The sequence below is a fragment of the Paralichthys olivaceus genome, chromosome 20 (genome assembly GCF_024713975.1).
Source record: "Paralichthys olivaceus isolate ysfri-2021 chromosome 20, ASM2471397v2, whole genome shotgun sequence".
NCBI classification, from domain to species: domain Eukaryota; kingdom Metazoa; phylum Chordata; class Actinopteri; order Pleuronectiformes; family Paralichthyidae; genus Paralichthys; species Paralichthys olivaceus.
Window position 1 is genome coordinate 10,806,483 of NC_091112.1, and position 23,948 is coordinate 10,830,430.

At 42.4% G+C, this 23,948-nt stretch overlaps 1 protein-coding gene across 1 annotated transcript; it reads right to left on the minus strand.

Annotated features, from left to right (window-relative positions):
• Window positions 1-497: 497 nt before the first annotated feature.
• Window positions 498-23,918, minus strand: elp2 (elongator acetyltransferase complex subunit 2). Its single transcript, XM_069516009.1, has 22 exons — window positions 23,757-23,918; window positions 23,555-23,633; window positions 22,621-22,691; window positions 22,381-22,525; window positions 21,409-21,486; window positions 21,035-21,099; window positions 20,863-20,929; window positions 18,848-18,994; window positions 18,559-18,654; window positions 17,588-17,688; window positions 12,158-12,289; window positions 11,421-11,570; window positions 9,682-9,873; window positions 9,409-9,478; window positions 9,169-9,264; window positions 7,676-7,733; window positions 6,605-6,677; window positions 5,554-5,746; window positions 2,348-2,469; window positions 2,086-2,228; window positions 1,663-1,776; window positions 498-1,161 (listed from the first exon to the last, which is right to left on the minus strand). The coding sequence occupies exons 1-22, from the start codon at window positions 23,886-23,888 to the stop codon at window positions 966-968; spliced, it is 2,520 nt and encodes an 839-aa protein (XP_069372110.1). The 5' UTR covers window positions 23,889-23,918; the 3' UTR covers window positions 498-965.
• Between the last annotated feature and the right edge of the window lie 30 nt (window positions 23,919-23,948).

Consider the following 23,948-nt stretch of genomic DNA (forward strand, 5'->3'; position numbering starts at 1 on the left):
ATGTCCTTTCTCGATGATGATCCTCTTGTTGACCGTGATCTTTGCAGTAGCAAACCTATTCTTTCTTGCAGAAGCAAGAGCAGACAGCTTCCTGTGTTAACCAGACTACAGGTGGCTTCAGTCTTTCATGCCATTACTCAGAAACAGTTGTCTCTTATGTTTCCTGTTTACCTGACTGTATAAAACCATCTTCTTTCCCTATTCGGGGTCGTTCCACTCTGAGCATTTATGCTGAGTGTGAAACCCTCTGCAGAGCTTTCTATTAAATGACCTAAAGACAACTCCGCTCTGAGAAACTCGAACTCGAAATAAATTTCCACCACAATGTTCATACAGAAACAACCTGAAACATGACTTGCCCAATAATTCACTTTAATGTAATTGGACTAAACTAAATGCAAGGTGAAATCCCTCAGGTGTTGAAGTTATGGTCACGGCTCCTCAACACTAATTTTGCAAATCACTGAAACTTCATTTAGAGACCAAAGACCATCAAATTGTAGATATGGAAAACTTTTAATTAATTGGTCATAACACAAATGAGCAACATACATGTTGTGCAACGTCTTTCACAACTACAGAGAAAACCATGAATATCAAACTTTCATCATATTTAGATGTTTACTTGGATTCCCAGTCTAAATATCTGCACAGATATCCAGCAGCTTCTTCTTCTCTGAATCTAAAGCACTTTGAAGTATCTGAGTAAAACCCCCCCGAGCTCATGGCGTTTTCACCATCTTGCATCCACCCATCAAATCCGTTCGGCAGCGTGCAGACAGACTGTGGGGCATGTGTGTCGTGGGTTTGTCCTGACTGACCCATGACTTAACTGGCTGTCACAGGGAGTGAATGGCTTTGCCAGTGAGCAGCTGCAGCCACGGTGCTGCAGTCAAGCCTGTGGCCCTCGATCCATGTGTCTCTCTCTGTGTGTGAGGGACATAATAGTGTCATCGTTGGTGGTGCTAAAGAGCCAGTCTGTTGATGTTGAAGATTTTGACAGAGTGGTCGGCGCCGGCGCTGGCGAGCTGGACCCAGGAGCTCTCTTCTTCAGCCTCACTCTCTCCATCAGTCCGTCCATCCTCCTTGCCGTCGTCTCGACCTGCTCGGCCGGCCCGGGGCCTCCAGCGGAGCCTCTTCACAGCCAAAGTGTGGCTTTGTCTGAGACAAGATGTGGTGAAGGAAAACAGCAGGACACTGCTCTGGATAGCAACAAGCACAAGAATAATCACAAGATTCTCTCAATACAATAACAGGATTATTGATCATGCACATACATGACGGGGAGGGGCGTGTTCCTGAAACCAAACACATGTGAAACCAGCATGAGCAGCAGAAGCTTTCTCATATGACAACACAAAAAAGAGACGAGTCGTGTGGGACACAGATTGATACGTTCCCCCAACTGCTGCCCAGTTTAAAGGACAGGAGAGCTGCTTTTTTAGTTATAACACATATGAGAAAACCTCTTGGCAGCATCATACTGAAGCCACACTGCTGTCATTAACATGAGCTGCCAGTGGCCACTGAAGGCCTTTGAATGTTCTGATAAACTGCAGATGAACTTGTGCGTGTGTGTGTGCGCGTGTGTGTGCGCGTGTGTGTGTGTGTGTGTGTGTGTGTGTGTGTGTGTGTGTGTGTTTCCAAGTGTTGTAAGGATACAACATGTCCGTCTCTGCACAGCTGCTCCAGTCGTGTCCTCCAGCAGCGTCCTGGCCTGGGCTCCACCTGTACAACAGGATCCTGCCACACTCCAAGCCAACTGCAAGCAGGTAGCTGTGAAGGTACCAGAACACACACACACACACACACACACACACACACTTATGTAATACAGTAAACCAAAATTTCCCATTCTTCAGTGGAGCAGCATGTGGGACTCATGGGATCATTTTAGACATTAGGTAACTTGTCTTTCTTCAGCTCTCTGTCTTAAAACCTTGTTATTTCTAGGTATGTGTTAATTCTTTATCAAATGAAAAACAAAAATGAAGAGCCATTGGATAGAAAATCATACTAGTACTATACTTATTGGTCTGTAAGGTGTTTGTGTGCGTGTGTGTGTGTGCGTGTGCGTCTGTGTACCTGTTATCAGTGAAGAGTACAGGGCAGAAAGCTACAGCAGTAGCAGAATCCCCAACATCCAAGATGGAGGAACAGGGTTTAATCTCAGGAAGAAGTTTAGAGTCTCCAGTGTCCTCTGATCTGCAGGGGCCCCACACTATCACCTACACAAACACAAACACACACAAAGAAAACATTAATGAGGAATCAAATCCTCTTAGTTCACTTTCACCTTCAAAGTTTATGTCTTTTCTTCATGAGTGAGGACGGCGTTTAAAATGACCTTCTTGTCTCGACTGGACGTCACAAAGTATCTGCTGTCAGGGCTCCAGTCACATGACCAGATGATCCGGCTGTGGACGGCCGTGTCCTTCGCTGTGTGTGCGTGCAGCGAGAACTGCGGCTCTGCGTGGAAACAACACACACACACACAAACAGTAACAGATTACACCGTACACCAGCTACAACTCGCCATATATTTTGTCGTATTTCATTTACACCACGACACGTTCGCTGACAAGAGACGAGCTGACGTTTAAAACACCGGGCGTGATGACTGGAGCATGACATCAGCATGTCTGCCTCAGAACCGCGAGTCTCTCCAGGGCAACAAATAAACAAGCCAACGAGACAGAGAAGCTCATTCCAGCCTCCATTCCAGTCACTTTTGCTTTATGACCTGCTGCTGTTTATTTCCCAGCCTCAGTCATTTCAGACCCCAGATTGTTTTTCCCTGGAGAGGTTGTTTGTATGCTGGCAGTCACCTGTCTGCACGACCGCAGTGCTGCTGCTTTACTACGGCTGCTCCACACACACACACACACACACACACACACACAAGTGTATATACACACACTGTCTAGAACTGCTCATCCTCTATGACTTCAGAGGACAATACATTGACTGTCATTCATTTTCTGGAGACTTAATGTTTCAATCCACTGAAAGCTATCCTTCGTGTTAGGACACTGCATCTCCATTTATTACGGACAGCAAAACCAAGTCCTCATTCCATATATATATTATCAATTCATGTCTAAGCCTAACCTAATATCCACACACCTGAATCTGCATTTACACACAGCCATAAAACCAGTGTCACCACAACAGTCTGAGTTAATAACTGTGGCTTGTCTCACAACCTTCTGCCTTTGTCAAATACACACACATACTTGAGGGTGTATTGTTGGGGCGGCCCCTCTTTCCATTAGCGCTCTCGTTTGAGGATCTCAGTCCCATCACAAAATATTAAATACATACAGATGAAAGAGCGGCACCTGAGAAAGGCTGCACACATCAGATAGGAAACGTGTGAGGGAGGAGTGAGACGTAGCAGCGTCTCCTTTATGCAGATGTCTGAGTGCTTGACCTCAGAGAGAGAGGAGGATGGATGGAAGAGGTTGTGCTGAGACAAAACAGGTAGGAGACGGAGAGGAGGGGAGGATGAGAGAAATCGCTTTGCTCCATCGGCTCTGACTTCGTTTAACCTTCCCTACTCTGAGACTGTGTGTGTATTAATGTGTGCACATGTCTATCTGTAGTTCTGAGGGCCCATTTTGGTTCAATACCTTTATTGTGAGGACATTTTGGCTGGTCCTCACAAATTAAACTGGCCTAATCCTAACACTAACTGGTTTTAGGGTTAGGGCTAACCCTGTCAATGAGTGTCCTACAGAGAGACTTGTGTGTGTCTGTGTGTGTGTGTCTGTGTGTGTGTGTGTGTGTGTGTGTGTGTGTCTGTGTGTGTGTGTCTGTGTGTGTGTGTGTGTGTGTGTGTGTGTGTGTGTGTGTGTGTGTGTGTGTGTGTGTGTGTGTGTCATAGGCTATCTTTGGGGACAAACGTGAGACTAGAGAGCAAGTAGTAGTTGGTTATGGTTAATGTGAGGCTCCTGTAAATGAATGCATGTCTACGTAATGTCCCCGAAAGTAACCTATGAGCACTTACGTGTGTGTTCCTAACAATCATCTTGAGTGACTCAGCAGCCGATGAGAAGAGACGGGACCCTCCCTCCCTCCACTCTCTCCTCCTCTCTCACTCAAACACACACACACACACACACACACACACACACACACACACACACACACACACACACACACACACACACACACAGTCTTACATCTTCGCCGTCCAGACTGAGGTTCTCCTTTTTATTCACTGTATCAGGCCATTGGCTTGTAGAACACTTCATAACTGTTTTTTATGTAAAGACTCGGACTAAACAAGCTGAGCCAACCTGAGCTAAGTCCTCACAAGATGGTCATCAACTTGTTAAATGAACAAAGATCTAATACTTTTATAATATTAAAGGAATTAGAAAATATGGAGTAAATTATGGGAAACTGGAAAAGGTAATTTACAATGCATGGAAAATGATTACAAGCAATAATACTAATAATAAAAACAATAATAGGCTTTATTTGTGTAGCACTGCTCTTTAAAAAAAGCTTTTCTTTAGAGGTTGACAGGAGTATTTAGGGTTTGGGCCCACAGATTCATTTTCGTTTACTTTAATTTCTCACACCATGCAGATACTGACAGTCTTGACCTTCCAGAAACAAATTTAACCATTTACCATCATTGAGTTAAATGTCAAAAAGGACATATATCAAGCAAACCAGATGAGATGTGTGATGCAGATGACAGACAGGGAGGTTTGAAGAATAATACAAAACAAAGAGCCAGCGTTGGGAGATAAGGTGGTCCGGGTCACTACACAGGGGATTATGTCTGTGTGTCTTACATCTCAAGAAATGTATTAACAGCATTTTCTCCTTTAACCTGACACGATATGTGCACAAGCACAGATTTGATGAGCTTCCACAATCCACTGCAGCTCTGCTATACTGACAAGCCCTCTGGCAACAGATGACATTCAATGTAATATACAGGAAGGCATCTGTTTTAATCAGCATAGTTATTGTCCACCAGAGCTCTAATCCCTATTTCAATGCAGAGTTTCATCAACTACCCTAAATGATAATCTGCAATAAAGATAGTGATAGTTTTTAAAAAAGGGGGACAGTAAAAGAAATACATATTGTGGTCAGTTTACATACAAGTGCAGAGAATGTTTTTTAAATTAAAATCAAAGGAACAAAGAAGCTTTCCCTTATTAGCTCATTGTTCAGCCGATGCTTCCCTTGTTTGGCTCTTCACGGTATTAATTAGGAGGCTACTTCCAATCAGGCCAGCTTAACTTGGAATTTGATTTGGAACAAATCTGCTCTGTGGCTTTACCTTATTCTAATTAATTTGAAGTAGGATGGCTGCTGTTATCTGCCAGTTAGGCTCAAATATTGTCCCTTTGTCTTGACAATTGCTCAAACAGGTTTTTTAATTAAACAAGATTTATTTTCAAAGCACCATGAAGAGCTGTTTTCTCACCCAGAGCTGCTGTGCATGTGAAAACAAAATCCTGACAATTCAATGAAACTACTAGTTGTCGTGGAACCCTCATTAACACCTGGCCCTCGCCCTTTTCTCACCTGGACTTTGAGGTGTGGGCAGGTTGCGTCTCCATAAAGACCAGGTGCGATCACGGGAAACAGCCAACAGGAGCTGTGCATCAGGCGAGAAGGCCATCTGGGTGATGGTGAGGTTGTGGCATGGCAGCGTCTGTAGCTGACGCCATGTGGCTGTACTCCACAGCAGCATGGCTGCATGCTCTGCCTTAGATGCCTGGACAGAAACAGTTATGTTTAGTTTAAAAGTCAGATTAAAAATACACTGCACGGAATATTTAAATCTTTTGTTTTATTTACTGCCCTCGCTTGTCTTTCCTATCTCCCTCTCTGCCCTTTCTTCTGCCTGTAAAGTGCTTTGTAACGTCTGTGAAAAATTCTACATAAAGTTTGCTTGCTAGATTTGATGTGTTAGGGGGAAAATTAAAGATGTAGAGGTAGGTTGAAGGATGAGGACAACCGTAGAAGGGAATAACAGGATCGTGAGGAGAGATAAGAGCAAAGAGCAGCACAGGAGAGAAGAACATTTGGACACAAGAGATGATGAATGCAAGAAAAGAGGAGAAACGCAGGGTGAGAGGCTGGGTGAGGCAGAAAGGGAGAGTCAGAGAATACGCCTGTATACATCTGGGTTTTGTCTGAAGTGGGAATGGATACACATCGGCATTCATGTCTGGGTCAAATGACCCCGCAGTAGAAACGTGTTTTCATTGGCTGCGATCGGTGACCAAGTGATTGTGGTAGTTTGGAAAGACAGCGAGGTGAGAGAGCTTCTCAGTTATCAATGCGCTTGTGAGGTTGAACTTGACGCATCAGGGGCGAAAAAACAGAAAGCCAAGTTAGGACAACACAGAATGTACTATCAATACCTGACAACACTGCAACCTTGCTTGGTGTGTGTGTGTGGGTGTGTGAGTGTGTGTGTGTGTGTGTGTGTGTGTGTGTGTGTGTGTGTGTGTGTGTGTGTGTGTGTGTTGGTGTGAATATGTGCCTCTATGTCATGATGCTTTGTCCTCTCTGATCTATTGCCTTTCATGTACGACGTGATCTCTGGCCTCGGTCTTATCACACTGACCTTGCATGCGGACGCCACCACCGTCCTGGCGCTGTCAGATGCGAGACAGAACATCTCAAAGCCGTGGCCGTACCTGGAGACAAGAGAATCATACAGAGATTATTCATGAGCCGGCGCGCCGAACACCTGGAAGGACGCACACGATGTGAAAGACAGGCAGGTGAAGGGTGGACAACAACAAAGAGAGAAAACGCTCCCCACTGTGACGATGAAATATTCTCTTATTCCAAAGCGTCACCACAACGAGCTTCCAGGCTCGAGCCATCAGCGTCTGCTGACAGGTAAATAAGCAGAGTGTGAAATTAAAATGTTGATCTGTGATGACTGGTCCTTCTCGTGCTGACAGAGATGAACAATGATGATCCTCCTGCTAATCACTCACAGCCTAATTACTTCTAGCTTCTTTTAATGCTACCTGCTAACTTTGGCAACTGCTGGCTGCAACTCAATTCTTCCCCAAACAAGGAAGCTTGCAGAAGCTGCATCAATTTGGCCTCAACTGTGAGAATATTATTTATGCCACGAGAATAATTTGTCCAATTACTCATTTTAATGTTTCTATTATGCACTAAATGATTCAAGGGGGTGAAGCCAAATGAATTTAGAAAAGAGCTTTTTCAACACACACAATGCCCACACCTCAAATAAACAGCAGCGCCATACGTCATGTTTATGGTGGACTGACGGGTAAACAGATTTAACACTGGCCACAAATGGAGGTAATATATTCAGCCTGGAGAAGAGGCTCATGGGAAGGCGGGAAGCTGGATTCTGATTGGCTGATGAATACAGGGGGATGAAGCCAAGAGCTTTGGGAAGTTCATCATTTTCAGAACCAAAAAACCCTGAGGGCAAAACCAAACAAACAAATTCAAATGGGAAATTTTGCTTCATTAAGAGCAATGTGGAAACTCTGGCTACTGCAGGGAGAGGGAGAATGTGAAATAGAAACAAGTTGTCGAGGGCGATTTTAAATTGTCTCAGGACTCTGGATGTTGTGTGTGCTGGTAGGTAAAGAGAAGAGGAGAGGGTCTGGACACACTGTGAGCAGAGAAACATTTCAATACTCACAGTTTCTGGACCTCAGGCCAGAGTGTGTTCTGAAGAAGATGATCCTCTGGTGGGGGCTCTGCGAACACACACACAGATACACAATGACACACACGTGGTGAACCACAGACTTCTTAATTACATAACTGTCATTTGCAAAGCCCTAAAAACGTGGATGTTTTAAAATTCAATCACAAATTTACAATTGACCAAATGAGGATTACACCCAAGTGGCTGTTATAACTTCGCTCTTTTAGATGCCTGTACTTTTAACCCAGAGAGTGACAAGGACGTGTGTATGTGTATGCGACACACAAGCAGCAAGTTAGGGGGAAAAAAATAGGTACCATAAAGAGAGACTGAGCGAGCTAAAAGCTACACGCTACACTGAGAACACGATTGTTCCCCTCGAGACAATGTTCTCTCACATTGTCGTACAGCTTCTTTTAACATTTGGCTTGCATGAAATCCTCAACTCTGCAACCTGCCACCCCCCCCCCAAAAAAGAAAGCTTTTCTGAAACAACCATGGCTTTATCTCCATTTCTTAACGGCTGCTGGCTTTGAGGGGGATCAAATTTAGCCGAGTGCCAATCCTCTCCCTCACACCGCAGGCTCTGCACAAGCCCGCGCTTCCTTCGTGTTGCATGTAATTGAAAGCTACACTCCTCGTGCTTTTCTTATTGGTCATCTGCTTCTTTTCTCCCTCGTCTTTGCATAATTATTCATTTGTCTCCCTGCCCGCAGAAGCCAATCAAACGGGTGAAAAGGCATTGTTAACAACAACCTCAGCACTTGGTTGCTCTCGTCATAGCCCGGGGTCATCGATACTTAAACTTTGCATGCACAAAAGCCTACTTTCTAATTAGCATTGCAGATTAAGGAGCAGCTTCAATCTTGCTGATGACAGCCCTTCACACCCTCTCGCCCAGGGGTTTTAAAGCGCAGCGCTCTGTTCTCCTCATTTGACTCTCATCCATTTCCCATCTGCCTGTTTCCTGCAATTATTGTCTCGAGTTTTCTTTTGTTTCCTCTACTCCTCTTTTCCTGTATCCTCTCCGCACAACAGTTCAAGGCAATTTCCCTTCTCCAACCTGCCTCATATTTCAGATCACTTTTTTTCCCAGGTTTTCTGTTGTTTTGGAGTCATTTTGTAAAATGAACCTGCAATTCTTCTGTCTTCTCCCTGCATTTTCCTCACATCACTACTTCCTCTGATATCACCTTCCACCCCTTTCCTCTCCCCCTCTCTCCTGCTGTAAGACCGTTGACCTCCAGCGTGGCAAGAGTCAACAGTAATAACTAACAGTCCGTCCAGCTTCATATCATTATGTCTCATAGGAACGTTTGGCTGCAGGCAGACAGGAATTCTTAAATCTGTGCAATGAGGAATATGAATCCGCCTATTTTACATTGCATACATTTATTTATCAGGAAGGGTTCAGTTGAATATGGCTTTAACCCGATGACAAAGAGAGACTCGGTTATATTAGAGAATATTTCATTTTACAGTACCGGTCATGTTGAGTGGGTGGAAGTAAGACTCCTGGTATTGATCAGACACACTGCTGAACTGCTCCACTTCATTATTGGTTTTTTGGACAAGGTCACCTGTAAATCAAAATATTGTTTCTGTAACTGTACATTATATAAAAAGAGTGAAAATGTTGAACAAACCATCAATTTAATTTGAAACAGTTGTTCCGGAGAAAATTGATTATCGGACAAAACCTGGCTCCAACCTGAGTAATTTACCTTGAAATACGGCCTTGTTAGACAGACCCAGGGCAGGTGTGCTGGCTCCCTCTGGAAGGTTGGCAGAGTCCTGGCAGTGAGAAGATAAATGAAGGAACAGCAGCACACACATCAATAACCAGCAGGGTTTTTAGAAAGCTGTCGACTCAGCACATTCGACATTTAGAAAACAAAGTGAAAAAGACACTCCCAAGAAAGTTTGTTTGGATTTGATCATGGGACAGAGGCAAAAACTTTAGAGGTCATGGAACAGTAATTCAATGTGGCACTCACGCTGGACGTCAGCAGCTTTTCTCTCGACACCCCAGAGATGTTTGCAAAGTTCTCCACAAAGTTGCGAGGCGCTTGAAACACTCTCAGGACCTTCTCATCAGCTCCAGACACAAACTGAAACCTCCCAACCATGGCCAGACACTGCATGTCGTATCCATGGATCTGAGGCCGTGAGATTTCATGCCAGGTTGGCTGCAGGGACGATAAAGACACACAAAGATTTTTATTAAGATATTCCTTAAGCAGCTGTGGTTGCCAGAGGAAGTGCCAGCATTTCAATAGATCCGCTTTCAACAGATCCTCTGATGTTGTGGGACTTTTTTGCCTTAAATCCAGCCGTTTGAAAACAAGCCGAATACAAAATTGATTCTCCTGTTCAAATGAAAGATTTTCAGATTAAGATGCAAAGTGTTGTCACAAGGGAAGGTGGATGACTCCACTTCAATGAGTGGAGTTCTCCTGGCACTGGCATGAGGTGGCAAAAATCCAAAGTTGCATCTTGAATAATGCAATGAACACTAGGGACCTTGATTATGTTTTTACTGAATGTTTTACTCAACAATTTCACCTGGATAAACGTGAGGTGAAGTTAGAAGCTTCAGTCTGACGTTGGTAATAAATCCAACCGTATCCTGTAGTAGTGCCGGAGGTGATCAATCCGTCCCGGTTAGTCAAGTCTGGAGTCTTTCCCTTGAAAATGCACGATTACCTCTAAAAAAACCTTCTTTATTATTAAGTTAAAACCTATTAAAATTCAGTCAGGATTCTAAACATATTTCAGCAAACGGAAGCAAGTAGAAAACACATTTTTTATGTAGTGACTACTTCCCACAAAGGTTAATAAAACTCAGCCAGTATTGAAGAGAGAGAAGCATACCAAGTAAGATGATAAGAACAGAAAGTCAAATAATGTGAATGGTAAGCGTGTTTGTAAGAAACACTTGTTTTTTTTTAATGGCTTGTGAATAGAGATGTGTTGTGTTAGAGCTTCTTTACACTACAAGCTCATTTTAGAGGAAAACTACCAACATCTATAATCTGCCCATTTTTAAGGAAATAACAGTGTATTTCTCATATTCCTCGCAGGACTGAATGATAAGACAATATGTGCAACACTGTTGAACCATCTGAACCATCTACTCAGCTGACGTCCTCTGACCCACGACTATTTCACAATGAATCAAACATTACTTTTACGCTTCTCAATGTCCAGATGCTTATTAGTTTGTGGCCACAATATCAACACTGATCAACACATAATGACGGATACCTTTCTTAAATTTCTCAGCAGCCTGGCTACACAAGATTCTTTCTGCTCCTCCTGACTCTTCTCTCTTGCTCGTGCTGACACATCTTTAAAGTAAGACTGGGTAAAACTAAATCATTTGGTCTTTCTGAAACAAATGATGTCTGAGATTATTTGCCTATAGAGCAGGGAAGTGAGATCCGATCACAAGTTGTCACAGGAGACACATTCAGGATTTTAATGCCAGATGTGAACAGAAAAACCAAACGCTCCACTTGTGATCGGATCTCTCAGGATGGATGTTAAAACCAGGGCTGGACAAGGCCAAAGTTGTTTTTGGCTTCTGTGAGCACTGTTGCAAATTTCTAATGAATTACCTTGACAAAAACATTTAAAACCACTGAATAAAATAATTTAGTAGTTTGAGCTATTATGAGCTTTGCAAATTCTTCTACTTCAACATGTCATAGGTGAGATGCTGCTGCGACTTTACCTGTTTGACATCTTGTTTCCTCCAAGGAGTGAAGAGTCTGGTGGTCTGGTCTGAACCCACGCTGACGATGAACTCGCCCTCTGGATCCCAGCTGAGGTCCCGCACTTCATTGAAATGACCTGATATGACAACTCCAGGTCTCCACGCCCCCTGGACAGAGACCCATTATAATAGTCAGTTTACGACTTTTAACCACGCCGTCACCCTCTTAACCCCCTTCGACGACCACAACCCCTGCCACATGACGTTAAGCCCCACACACAAGAGTGAGTTGATTGTAACATATTCATCTATTAAAGTATATACCTACAGTATATAACTGAATTTGGTTTGGCCGTCTGCGAAGTCGATCAGAATTAGTTATCAACACTTTCAGGTTTGGACTCAACTTTAAAGTCACCTGCCACGTGGACGTAATTGCAATGCAGTTAACTCTGAACTTGCGTTGTGACTTCAGACCTCCACTCTGTCTCAGGGAAACCCAACAAAGAAACATGCTTAGCCCGTCAAACTGAGTGGCAGACAGTAGACTCTGTGTGACTAATTACACTAATCACTGTCCCTCACACACTGTGTAGCTGTGGAGCAAATACACAAACTCTGACTCTTATTTCAAACGCTCTTGTCATTCTACTACTTTATGAAAATGTCACATTTTGCAAAGAAGTGCAATTTAACTGAACAAACTCGAAAAACATTGGAAGTTTTTGAAATAAAAGTAAGGTCATGACTCTCACCTCTTTATCTTGGTCTCTGCACCAGAGATGCAGCGCCCCGTGAAAAGCATGAGCCAAAATCATGGAGCAATCCGGACTCATCTGGCAGCCGTAGAAACCAAGAGTGTTACCACCAACCTCCCCTACACGGACCTGGTGTAATACAAAAAAAAACACGTTAGCAAGATAATCTTTGCTGAACACCTTCTCATGACGTCTGTATCGGACATCAGGAGGATGAATAACAGTTGTTTTCTGGGGCAGAGTCGCTGACTTGCAGCAGAGAAAGATGAAAGTACCATGAAATAACGTAAATATACATCTACTGCCACATATGGAGAAAAAATCAGTAGAGTAGGTTACTGTTTTAATGCAATTATTTCTAAGAGCTATGAATTCAGCAGCTGCTGTCATCCTCTGTGACATCCAGACACAGTATACAGCCCATCTGCTCTGTCAAACACCTGGGTTTGTTCAAAAGCTACAGGCTCAGAAGATAGAGGGGTAAAAAAAAATCAGCCTCTATAATGGTGGAGGGAAATAGAAAAAAAACTGCAAATTAAGCTGCTAAGTCAGATGAGAAATTATGCAAAATGGGACTTATTAGAGTTGAATAAATTGTTGTTTTTTTCTAACTAAATAGATTTGTCTAATACAAAATGAAAGCAAATGCAGCGCAGCATATCACATTGAACAAATAATCATGAAAATGGCAAAGCTTGCGAACACAGAGGGATTTACATAAATTGGATTCGGGTGAGAGCGTGTGACCCCTGCGTCAGTCTGCGGTCACGATCCCAGGGCACGATCATAAAGACGGTGTAAAACCATCCTCCCATTTAAAAAAACAATCCAATTTTAAAAAAGCTCATAAACTCAACTCACCATTATGTTTTCTTTTAAAACGATTGCTCTGTTGGGATTTTAAACACCTGTCCAGTTTTGGGCATCTTGCTTTTGCGTGTAAACAGAAATATTACATTAAATTTTGTGGGTTGAAATCACTACCTAGGGCAGAAATCCTATTTTCATTTAAGTGCACTTCCCAGTTGCACTGATAAATCCACTCAGTCTCAGTCTAACTCATATTCATTTAAGTTTTATAACACCATAGAGTGCACAAAGAGAAAACATGTATGTAGTAATACATTTAAAGCTGAACAATATTTTACTGTAATGATAGATTAGGGAGTCTGATTATTTCTACAAATGTTAAAAAACATTTTATTGTATTTTATTGAAGTAGTAAACAATGTCGCCTCAAAGCAAGAAGGTTTGCATGTTCTCTGCGTGTTTGTGTGAGACATGGTTAAGCTTAGGTTAATTGGAGACACTAAATTGCCCATAGGTGTGAATGTTTTTTTCTCTATACGTCATCGTGAATGGTCGTTTGTCTCTTTCAGCCTGGCGGCCCTCCGATCGCCTGGCCAACTGTCCTGGATAAACCCCTGCTCTCCTGAAATGTCCGCTATGATTAGCTCCAGCACCCATGTGACCCTATAAGCAGTACAGATAATGGATGGATGGATTCTTCCATCCTTTCATTGAAATTAATATCCACAGTAAACACACATTTAAATACAGGAAACAAGACTATTAATATCACATCCTATTGCTTGCATAACAAGAAGGATTCAATGCAGGATTATGGGACTGGATGGAAATAACACAATGTGTGAATTAACCAAAATATAAAAAATCTGAATAAACAGGAATTCTTGCTTAGGAAGCAGAGAGCTTTTTGAAGAATAGTTCGAGCTGCAACTCACTTTTACAAGAAAAACAAGAAACTAATTTATCTCACTTCTAATTTTTAATCAATTGCTCTTAAACAAACAAACAAGTACTACGTACTCCAGGACTTTGTATTGTGTGGACATGTCGAACTTCTCTCGGCCACGAGGAAATCAAACAATTAAAAGCTTCATCTGGCCCCGAGGCCTTGGAGGTAAACTGGGCAAGAGGAGAGATCTGTTCGAATCGATAGCAGCAGAACAGCCCTGGAGAGCGCTACACTGCTCCCTCAGCAACACTGCGGTCTTTATCCAGATATGGCTATATTATATCTCCTCCATCTTTAATTAGCTTGTGTCTTAAATGATATGGCCGTGGCTGTGAGGAAATATGTGAAGTGTTGGATTCATACTCGAAAGATTAAAATCGCAAAAGATGTTTAGCTAAGCCCGTTATCTTTTTCTTTTTTTTATTTTAAGCAGGAATCGTGCGGTGTAGCTGCAGCGGTGACCTGAGTCAGACTGAGAGAGAAATGCATAAAGACATGTGGGCGTCCATTACATGCCTAACAAACAAGTTAAAAGGCTTCACATAAATACATCAGCGGAAGCTCACACACATAAATTCTCTATGTCTGACTACTGTATGCGGCAGTAAAGTAATGTCTGCAGTCTTGGAGAGTTGGTGACCTTCAAAATAATGCCTGTCTGCAGGCTGGAACACAGCGGAACTAATGACAGTGGTAAAGGCATGTCTTCACTTTGAATGGCACCATCCTCCAGCCATCCACAGAAACAGAGAGCGGGACAGAAAGAGAGAGGAAAGACAGACAGCCAGGTAGAAACATCGTCGTGAGATTGAGAGAAAACATTAAGCAGATTGATTTTAAAATTCTACACACAAGAGCCGGCCGTAAATCATGCAAAACTCACAGAAGCAAAGAGCCGTCGTCTGTCTTGTTTACGAGAGGAGGAACAATATGGATGCAAAGCGTGCCTTATCGCTGGCCAGAGGGGGTTTGGAGGAGGAATAGAACAGGGACAGCAAGGTAAGGAAGTTATATATCATTCTTGGAGGGAGAGAAAACAGGTGACGCTCAGCGAGGCCTGGAGAACCCATACAACCATTCAACCGTTCCTGGCTGAAACACTGACTCATACAATGAGAGGGTGACTCCCGCCTTCAGTTTCTCGAGAGTAAACAACGATAGGGATTTCCATCGTGTATTGTATAAAATGCTAAAAGACTGAAGTAGTCCAACTTTTATTAAGTTTACAGACTTCAAAGATTTTATTTAACATTTTTAGACATTAACTTTGTGAGGCTAAAGTCACTTAAATACTGTTGGATTATTTCTTTTCAATGTATTGTCAACATCATTAATAAAATATATACATTACATAATATGTATAATTTGCATTAAGTAAATATATAATATAAATATATTCAGAATGTGAAAAATGTTCCACAGCCCAGTAGGATTCCTCCAAATATTTTTTAATTTTCAATAATCTGAAACAAAGCTCTCTGCTTCCTGAAGAACAACATCCAAACATATTCTGGCCTCATCCCTCTGAACTCCACCACTTCAGCAACTACCGAAGTGACTTTATCTGGGATCACATGAAGTCAAGTATTCCATCCATCCATACCGTTCAATATTTATAGTCATCTACATATCCACACACATTATTCAAAAATTCATTATTCAGAAACTCACTTTGGTCTCAGTGCATTTTCTCGACCGGCTCTGTGGCTGAGTGAAACTTAAAGAGAGTACACAGGCGGAGGTCTGGAAATAGGTTATCTCCAAAACACACAAACACACTCACACAAACTGACAATCCCTGCAGGCCTTGTGGTGGCCCGCTGTGGTCAGTCTGAGATGTTAATTACCAGTGTGTCTCGTTAGTAGCATGTACTTTACGCAGCAGTGGACCCCGGCCACCCCACTGCTAACCCCACTCGCCATTAAATCTCACCAATTACTATAATCAGTGTGAAGAAGTGGAGCGCTTCTTTGTAAAAAATCAGCTAATTAAGACACACATGGCCGATCATTTAACGCTGCGGAATCTGCTCTGCCAAAAACTTCGAGGTCCCACAGAAAAGCCTTTGTGAAGCTGATTTGGGTAAAAAAAAAAAGAAACACTCAAAAAAGGGCCAAAGGCCTTTAGTTCTGTCGAACGATACAGACAAAATGTAAATAAAGTTTATTCACTGACATTTTATTGTTGTGTGTCTGTGTGAGTCAGAGGTTCTCAGCGAATCTGATGGTTCAAAGGGTCGAGCTCGCATTGAAAAGAAGAAAAAAACAGGTGAAGGGGAGAAGAAATAGAGAGAAAAGGAAATGGGGAGAAGACTCATAATATGCACTTTCACATTCAACATAAAGTATATTCCACTTTTTCTTTAATTTTTGGAACTGAGAGAAAAACCCTGAGCTGTGAAGGGAGAGCAGCCACACCAGACTTTATTTCAAACACCGATGGTCGCTTTTCTTTTCTATTGTTCGCATTTGTATAATCACACGGAAAAAAATATGTGACATTAGCGCTGGCTTCAGGCCCTAATCATCGTCCCTTTGTCAAAGTGTCGAGACTTTCATGGTTGCTCCTTTCTCTGGGCTTTGTTGCTCATCACTGTGAATGTCAATGATGAGATCAAAAGGTACAAAAATGTAACTGATCGAGTGTGAAGTCTTTTCTCATCACCTCAGAGTGCGATCGCGCTCAAGGTACCTGCGATGGCGGAGTGAGAGATATTCCTGTTCCATGTGATGTGCACATTTGTGGGACATATTTTGGGAGGCCTGCGTGTGTGTGTGTGTGTGTGTGTGTGAGCGCAGAGCGTGTCTTTGTCAGCAGTTTGCGCCTTGATATTTTTGCAACTCAACTCGTGTGTTCCTATATTCTGTCAGGTACGTGGGAAAATAGTACTACTCCTGAACCCCCTGAGAATTTGCCAGTCATATTATAAAAAAGAAGAAGCTGTGGGGCAGATGGGCAGAGAACTATGTTTTTTTCCTTTGCCATCCACACTTGTGTTAAATTTAGCCCCATTCTGGCACAACAGCAGCTGTTGGAAGCTGAGAGAGTCGAGGTGGTGAGAAGAGAAAGGAATGGAGGGGAGAGATAATGTGAGAGAGATGAGACAGGAGAAGAGCAAGGAAGGCATGTGGAGAAGAAAAAGAGGAGGAGGAGCACAGAGAATGTTAGACAGCAGGTGTGGGAAGTCAAAGGGAAGAGCAGATCATGAAAGGAAAAAAAATAATGAGGAGAAAGGCATCGTTAGAGGCTGTGGCAGAGTTCTGCTGGCCTTGCCATCCTCTGTTAGATGTGTTGGGGAATGGGATGTAAAAGAGGGTGAGTGATAGAAGGGAAAATGGGGGAGGACAACCTTGGTTTGCCTAAACTCACAGTGGTGCGCTGGGCTCAGCGCCTCTTCATCACTGTCTATCCCTTCTATTCCTGACACCTCAATGTCAGAAAGGGAGGAAACCGACACAGGGGCCCTGACAGCAGGAAGGAAGATACTGGAGGGGGGCTTGAGTTCTGGATCACGTCAAGAGCTACTGTCGGGGAAGCTAGCAGAAACAGAGTGGGAATCTGGTGTGTGAGTCTATAGGGATGTGTGTTTCCTGCAGAGTGACTGATACCATGTGTCAAGGATCTGTGTATCTGCATACACCCGCCTTCGACTCCATTCAACACTGACCTGCTCCACCCAGACTCCAGATCCCTCCTCAGGAGCCCAGAGGATCATGGTTTTGTCCATGGAAGCAGAGAGCAAACTGAGAGGCTGCTGCAATTCACCACCTGCAGAGAGAGACAACGAGACACAGCAATATCATGCACAATCAATTCTGATCAACAGGCGACTGTTCCATTATTGAAGGAGTTTAACATTTTGAATAGTTATCAGAACCAAAGTCTGCTCACAAATTCTGTCACAGGTTACATACAGTCTGTCTGAGTGATGAGCTGCTGTGATGATCATGAGGCTTTAAATGGTGAAATTAATATTTCACAGTATGATATTCAAAGATGAGGAATCTGTAATAATGTACAGGTATGTATAAGAATGAAAGTGCATAGATATGTATTGAGATTTGTTTTTTTCTCAAATATAATATATTTTATATATAATAAAAGAAGAGTTAAACATTCAGATTTACCTCCACAACAATAATCAAGACTGGAAAAAGCATGATTGCATAATTGAGCCAAAATTAACTCATAGAGACAGAGCTGTACTTGAAGCATCTAAACGTGATGATGTGCGATCTACACAAAAGCTGGGATGAGAGGGAAGTGACCTTGATGTAATAAAGCTTTTAAGGCAAATAGAGTTTAAAGAGAAGGTTTAGCACATCTAGCAGCTCTTCCCCAGAGAACTCATTAAGCTAATAACTTTTCACACCATTTTATTCTTTTTTTTCTGGAGTTGTTGCCACTCTTGTTGTCTTTTGTAAGCAACAGCATTGTGGGACAAAGAGGGGAAAACAATATCTCAATCTATTTACTTCCATGGGCTGTAGAAACAGAGGAAGGGATGGAAATTTCGTTTTCGACAAACAGCGCTCATAGATTTTGGCAATTTTCTAAAAACCTTATGAAATGTTGCATTGTTCTTAAAATGCTCTTCATCTGTGACCAGACACTTCCTTGTTTTATTCATCAAGGTACCTTGGTAGAAAGGAGGCTGCCAGTGGACTCCGTAGACCCAGTTCTCATGACCTGCGAGGACTGTCTCCAGAGACACAGCAAACACTGACGACACGTCTGCAGCAGGAAAACAGAGGTGACAGATGTAGAATCAGAATATCAGTTTATGCTATGACCACAAGACAGGCAGCAGGTGAATTGATTCTTTATGGAGGTCAGTGATAACCGCCTTTAAAGCATCAAAAAACATGTCTTCTCATTGAGGTTAATTTACACCTTTTCTATAGTTGAGCCGATGGGGCTCTCTCACCTCTCTCCTTCACTTCAAAAACGTCCTCTTTCATTTTGATGATGGTGTGATCGTCCTCTGCGTGGGTGTCTGCTCCAGACTTGGCACAAAGCCTCCACACTCTGATGAGACAGTCCTGTGAACAGCTGGCTAATAACAGCTCCCCACCTGAAAGAGTCCGAGACACAACCTGAAACCTGAGACATTTTCTGTCAAACATTAAAATACCAGAGAACTCACTCATGTGGAGCTTTGAAAAAATCGTTCTCATCACGTAATACCTGCTTTTATCTCATCACGTAATATCTGATATTATCTCATCAGGAATGCTGACATTCAGGAGAGATTATAAGTTTAGTGCTTCGTGTATTTCAGATAAATAAAACTTTAAAACTGAGTTTATATATTTTTTGGCTTCTTGGAGGCATCGCAACAAGCTAATATAATACAGGTATAAATAATTAAATAAAAAACGAGGCTTTTCTTGTCATATATATGGGTTTTGAACTGTTAAAACACCTTTGTCTGTTATCTGTTGGAACTGTGATCAAGGCATGAGAGAAGATTGCTCCCGATTGTGATGTGGCCTGTAAGATTGCAGGAGTCTACACCAAACATATACAGGAGGTAAACAAAGTGCACGTCTATCCCTGAGCGCTCCTGTCTTTCGCATCATGTGTTTCAGCTTTAGTCCAATGGCCACTGGCCCAGGTTTTGCCTCGAGACAAACAGACATAATGAAAAAGTCATGTGATACCGTCACCTAAGGCCTCCTGAATGTCGACAGGGAAAGGAAAGCCATTACTGTTTGTCAATCACGGTGTAATGACATTGATGATAATGACTATCGTTGATTGGTTTTGCTTCGTGCCTGAAACTCTACCAAAGCTACTGGCACTAGTCACGTCCTTGAGCATGTCTGACAATTTTCTAACACAACCCTGTTTTTGAAATTTGGAAAGCACAGACACAAACTTTTATTTGTGACATTGTTACATCTCAATATCTTGGTGCTTCTTTAAAGTCTTTCTAGTTTTGATTAATTTAATTCTGTGGATAAATAAACATCTTAGTAACTGGGTAAGTGAGCTACTGGTCAAACCAAGGAGTTTAAGAGATGAATGCCTGATTTTAAAGTAGCGCTGATCTAATCTAAGGTTCAGGTTGATTAAAATAAAAACATGATTTTGAAAACAGAGTACAGAAAGAAACACAAAAATAAAAAACAGACGCCCTCCTCTGAATCTGAATATTTAACAGCTATTATAAATTGTACCTCTGGTGCTGCAATTTGCCATCTGCCAGGTCATAAAATAAGAGAAAGATTTATTTAACTTCTATCTCAGTGGTGAGAGAGTATTGTAGTTCCAAGCAAGATATTTCCTATGAACAAACTTGTGCGTCTCTTCGCTGGCTGGTAGCTTGGCAGGGTGGAGGAGGTCATAGACCGTGAGTGGGAAGGAGACGCTGGTGGAGAGGGCTTGTTAAGGAGAAGAAATAGCTTTTACACAGTCAGAACAGAGCAGTAATGAAGTGCCCTTGAAGAGGGGAACACAATTAGAAGAGACTGGATTGGATCCATGCATTTCTCTATACGATCCCAACACTAAGGAGAGCACACTGGTTGGTGACGCTGGACTGAAAATAACTGGTGTAAAAGGCTCGACACACAACGACTAGTCTAAGATATTTTTTTAAGTTTTATTGAACTAAGAAGAAAAACTACTTTTTGCTTCATGAAGGTCAAAACCTGCTTCTCTGCCTCCAATCGATTTGGTTGAATACTTAGACTGCAGAGTCAAAGCATGTAGTTGACGTGTACTCCAAAACAAACTCAGTAGTCCAGGTACTTCGTTTGAAAATCTTTACTGAAACTTTCTTTTTGTAGTACAAAGTAAAAAGGCAAAATAAGTTGAGAAATCTACCAAAGAATCGTGGATGCTTGGCTAATAAATCTGATTCTGATTCTGATGTATGAGAGAAAGTAAGATTTCAGACAAAGTTCTGCTTCTGAAACAGAAACATCAGGGACTCACCTACAGATGCCCAGGCCACTCCACGCACCCAGTCTTCATGCCCTTGTAGTGACAAAGCTTTCTGGAACTGTTGTAGAGCAATTAAATACGATCAAATGTTGCCTTCAGACTTCATTACTTCAAATGATAGAGTTGGCACAGAATATATGAGTGAGAACTGATCTGAGTTTACCTGTCCGCTTGACTGTACGTACAAATGCACCCGACAGTCGTCCCCCCCACAGGCCAGTATGGGAACTGTGAGAAACAAGGTTTACATCTGCTGTCATCTACATCTGCTGTCCATCCATGATTTATAAACAGGAGCAAGGTGGAAAGAAAGGATGATGCGTCGCGACATCAAAAGACGAAAAGGCAAAATAGAATTGCAAAATGACACGAGACACTTCAAACGCAGAGAGCGTTTTGAATATGACATTTGGTTACAGGCACTAAAGCAGTGGGGCAAATTGAGATGGAAGAGAGGAAAGATGTGTGTGTGTGTTTGTGCGAGTGTATGCGCCACACAACTTAAAGGATTTCTATGTAGGAACAGCTTAGGCTTACCTCTGCTGCCTGGCAACAGTACCAGAGAGACATCCATCATGAAACCGCTGCCAAATGATATGATATGGAGGCACTCAGCTGAGGAACACACATGCACAATAGATTCAACTTTCTCATTCACTATTATACATTATGTATTACATGTATTATTATACATTTCAAATGAACATAAATATATACATAAATATTTATGATTATGTGGATATAATAAGCTCAAATATGTGGCTTTTGGATTTTGTGTGAACACAGTTGTACTTCCTCTTACTTTTCCTGTGCAGAACGTTTGCCAAAGTAAAAGAAATTTCCTCTGCTGTCAAATAGGTATCAGGTCTTTTAGACTCCCAAAATCTGGCTACAGGCAACAACATAACAGTTTATAGTTTATAGCTACTAATACTACCCAGAAAAACAGCCTGAGGTTATTGCCAGTCCGCACACACACACACACACACACACGCAAGCACACACACCCATCCATCTGTGCTGACAGGTCGACAGAAACTTTCAACAAAGAGAAGCTGTTACAGGTGACAGCTTGAAAAAAAAAAAAAGGGAGTAGATATGGGTGACAGTGTGGAGCACCACAGATATTCAACTACATGAAGAAATAAATAGAGAAATAAAAACTATGCATGTCATATTGTTTAGACTTCCGCATATGAAACATGTCAGCTGATCTCTAATTGAAGTCAATCTATTTGTGTCTGGACGATGTAAAAATATAAACATGATGTCATTGATTCAAAGTAAACTGCTGCACAGCACTGCAGAGGTGAGGCAGGTGATGTTGTGACTAAACACTGCAATTCCCTCTTAGAGCCACTAGGGGGATATCGTCACACTGACTATCTTGATTATTTACTTTTCAAGTGATGTTATGAGTCTTCTACACTCTGGATACAGTGTGTGTTTCAAATACCAAAAACACCAAACAAGCTCAAATAAATGAGGGATTTATATCTTGTTTTGTACCTTTTTTGTTTTCACTGCAGAGCCACAGTCTGACGGTGGAGTCGGACGATGAGGAGGCCACCAGGATTTCTGAGCCCTCCGTGTAGATGGCAGCCACAGCACTGATTGGACCAGTGTGGCCCTTACACTCCACTGACTGGCTGAACTGGAAACAGCAAGTTAACATGTTTTACATCATATGACTGTTAAAAGAAGCAGGAAACATTGAGAAAATAGAACTTTGTGCAGCAGGTGTGTCACCTTTCCATTCTGAGCCTCCCAGATGATGAGCTGATTGTCTGAGCCTCCTGAGACAAGATGAGTCTCCGGAGCTGTGACAACAGAAACAAACTATAAGATAATTTATATAAGATAGTTTAAAAGTCTCTCCTGTCTTTATATTACTAGATCAGAGTTAGAGTATATTTTCAATACTGCCGGATGAACATGAGGTCTATCTTCTTTTAGAAGCAAACTTAAGACATTTCGTAGTAGTAAGTGTTTGTTTGTTTGTTTGTTTGTTTGTGTGTGTGTGTGTGTGTGTGTGTGTACGCGTGCTGTAGAGGGGAGATTGTATTCATGTGTGTGTGTTCTGTCTGGATGGCTGTAAGGTTATTTTATCGGTGTGTTTTCTAGTTTGATCGTTAGATGTACTCTGTATGAAATATGTCACAAAAATTTAAATTGATTCCTGGAATGCTGTAGCCAGGGTTGTTTCACAATAGGCCGGTGTTGTGGCCGATGATGTATTGATTATATTGTTATAAGGTCTGTGAGGAACATGCCAGCAATGGGACTTTACATGAAGATGGTTCGTAAAGTTTTAGTTTGACTAGTGACTCAAGGTTATTTCCACACAACAAATAAAATGAACCTAACCAACTTGTTAAAACATCTTACTTTACCATGTGGACAGCTTGACTAAAACCTTCCAAACCTTAACCAGGTTCAACTCATGTTAAACTTTATATATACACAGACACACACACAGAGCGAGAGAGAGGGGGGAGAGAGAGAGAGAGAGAGAGAGAGAGAGAGAGAGAGAGAGAGAGAGAGGGAGGGAGAGGGGGAGAGAGAGAGAGAGAGAGAGGGGGAGAGAGGGAGAGGGGGAGAGGGAGAGGGGGAGAGAGAGGGGGGGAGAGAGGAGGGTGGGGGTCCAGATGTTTGACAGGTCCACATCAGGGTCCTCGCTCACCACAGTCCTCTCTGTGGACCCACTGAACAGCATTCACTCTGCCTGTGTGTCCGTTCAGCACAGCCGCGACTCTTCTCTCCTGCAGTTGTATCAAATCACATGTTTATTAAGAAACGAACCAACACGAATCATTGTTTACTCGCTCGGCTCTGTCGCTGACAGCAGCTTCACTGACTGGACGCCATTACACAGAGTTCACTACCTGCGGGTCGTACAGAGCCACTGAGTTACACGTCCCGAACGCAATGATTCCCCCGCGACTCCAGGAGACAACATGTGGAGTCCTGTTAGCGCAACAAGCGACGTGACATGTTTCCATCACGGGCGCCGCCATCTTGGACGCTGGAGATGCGGTGTTGCTGTAAAAAACGGCCGTAGTGAAACCCCTCCGCGC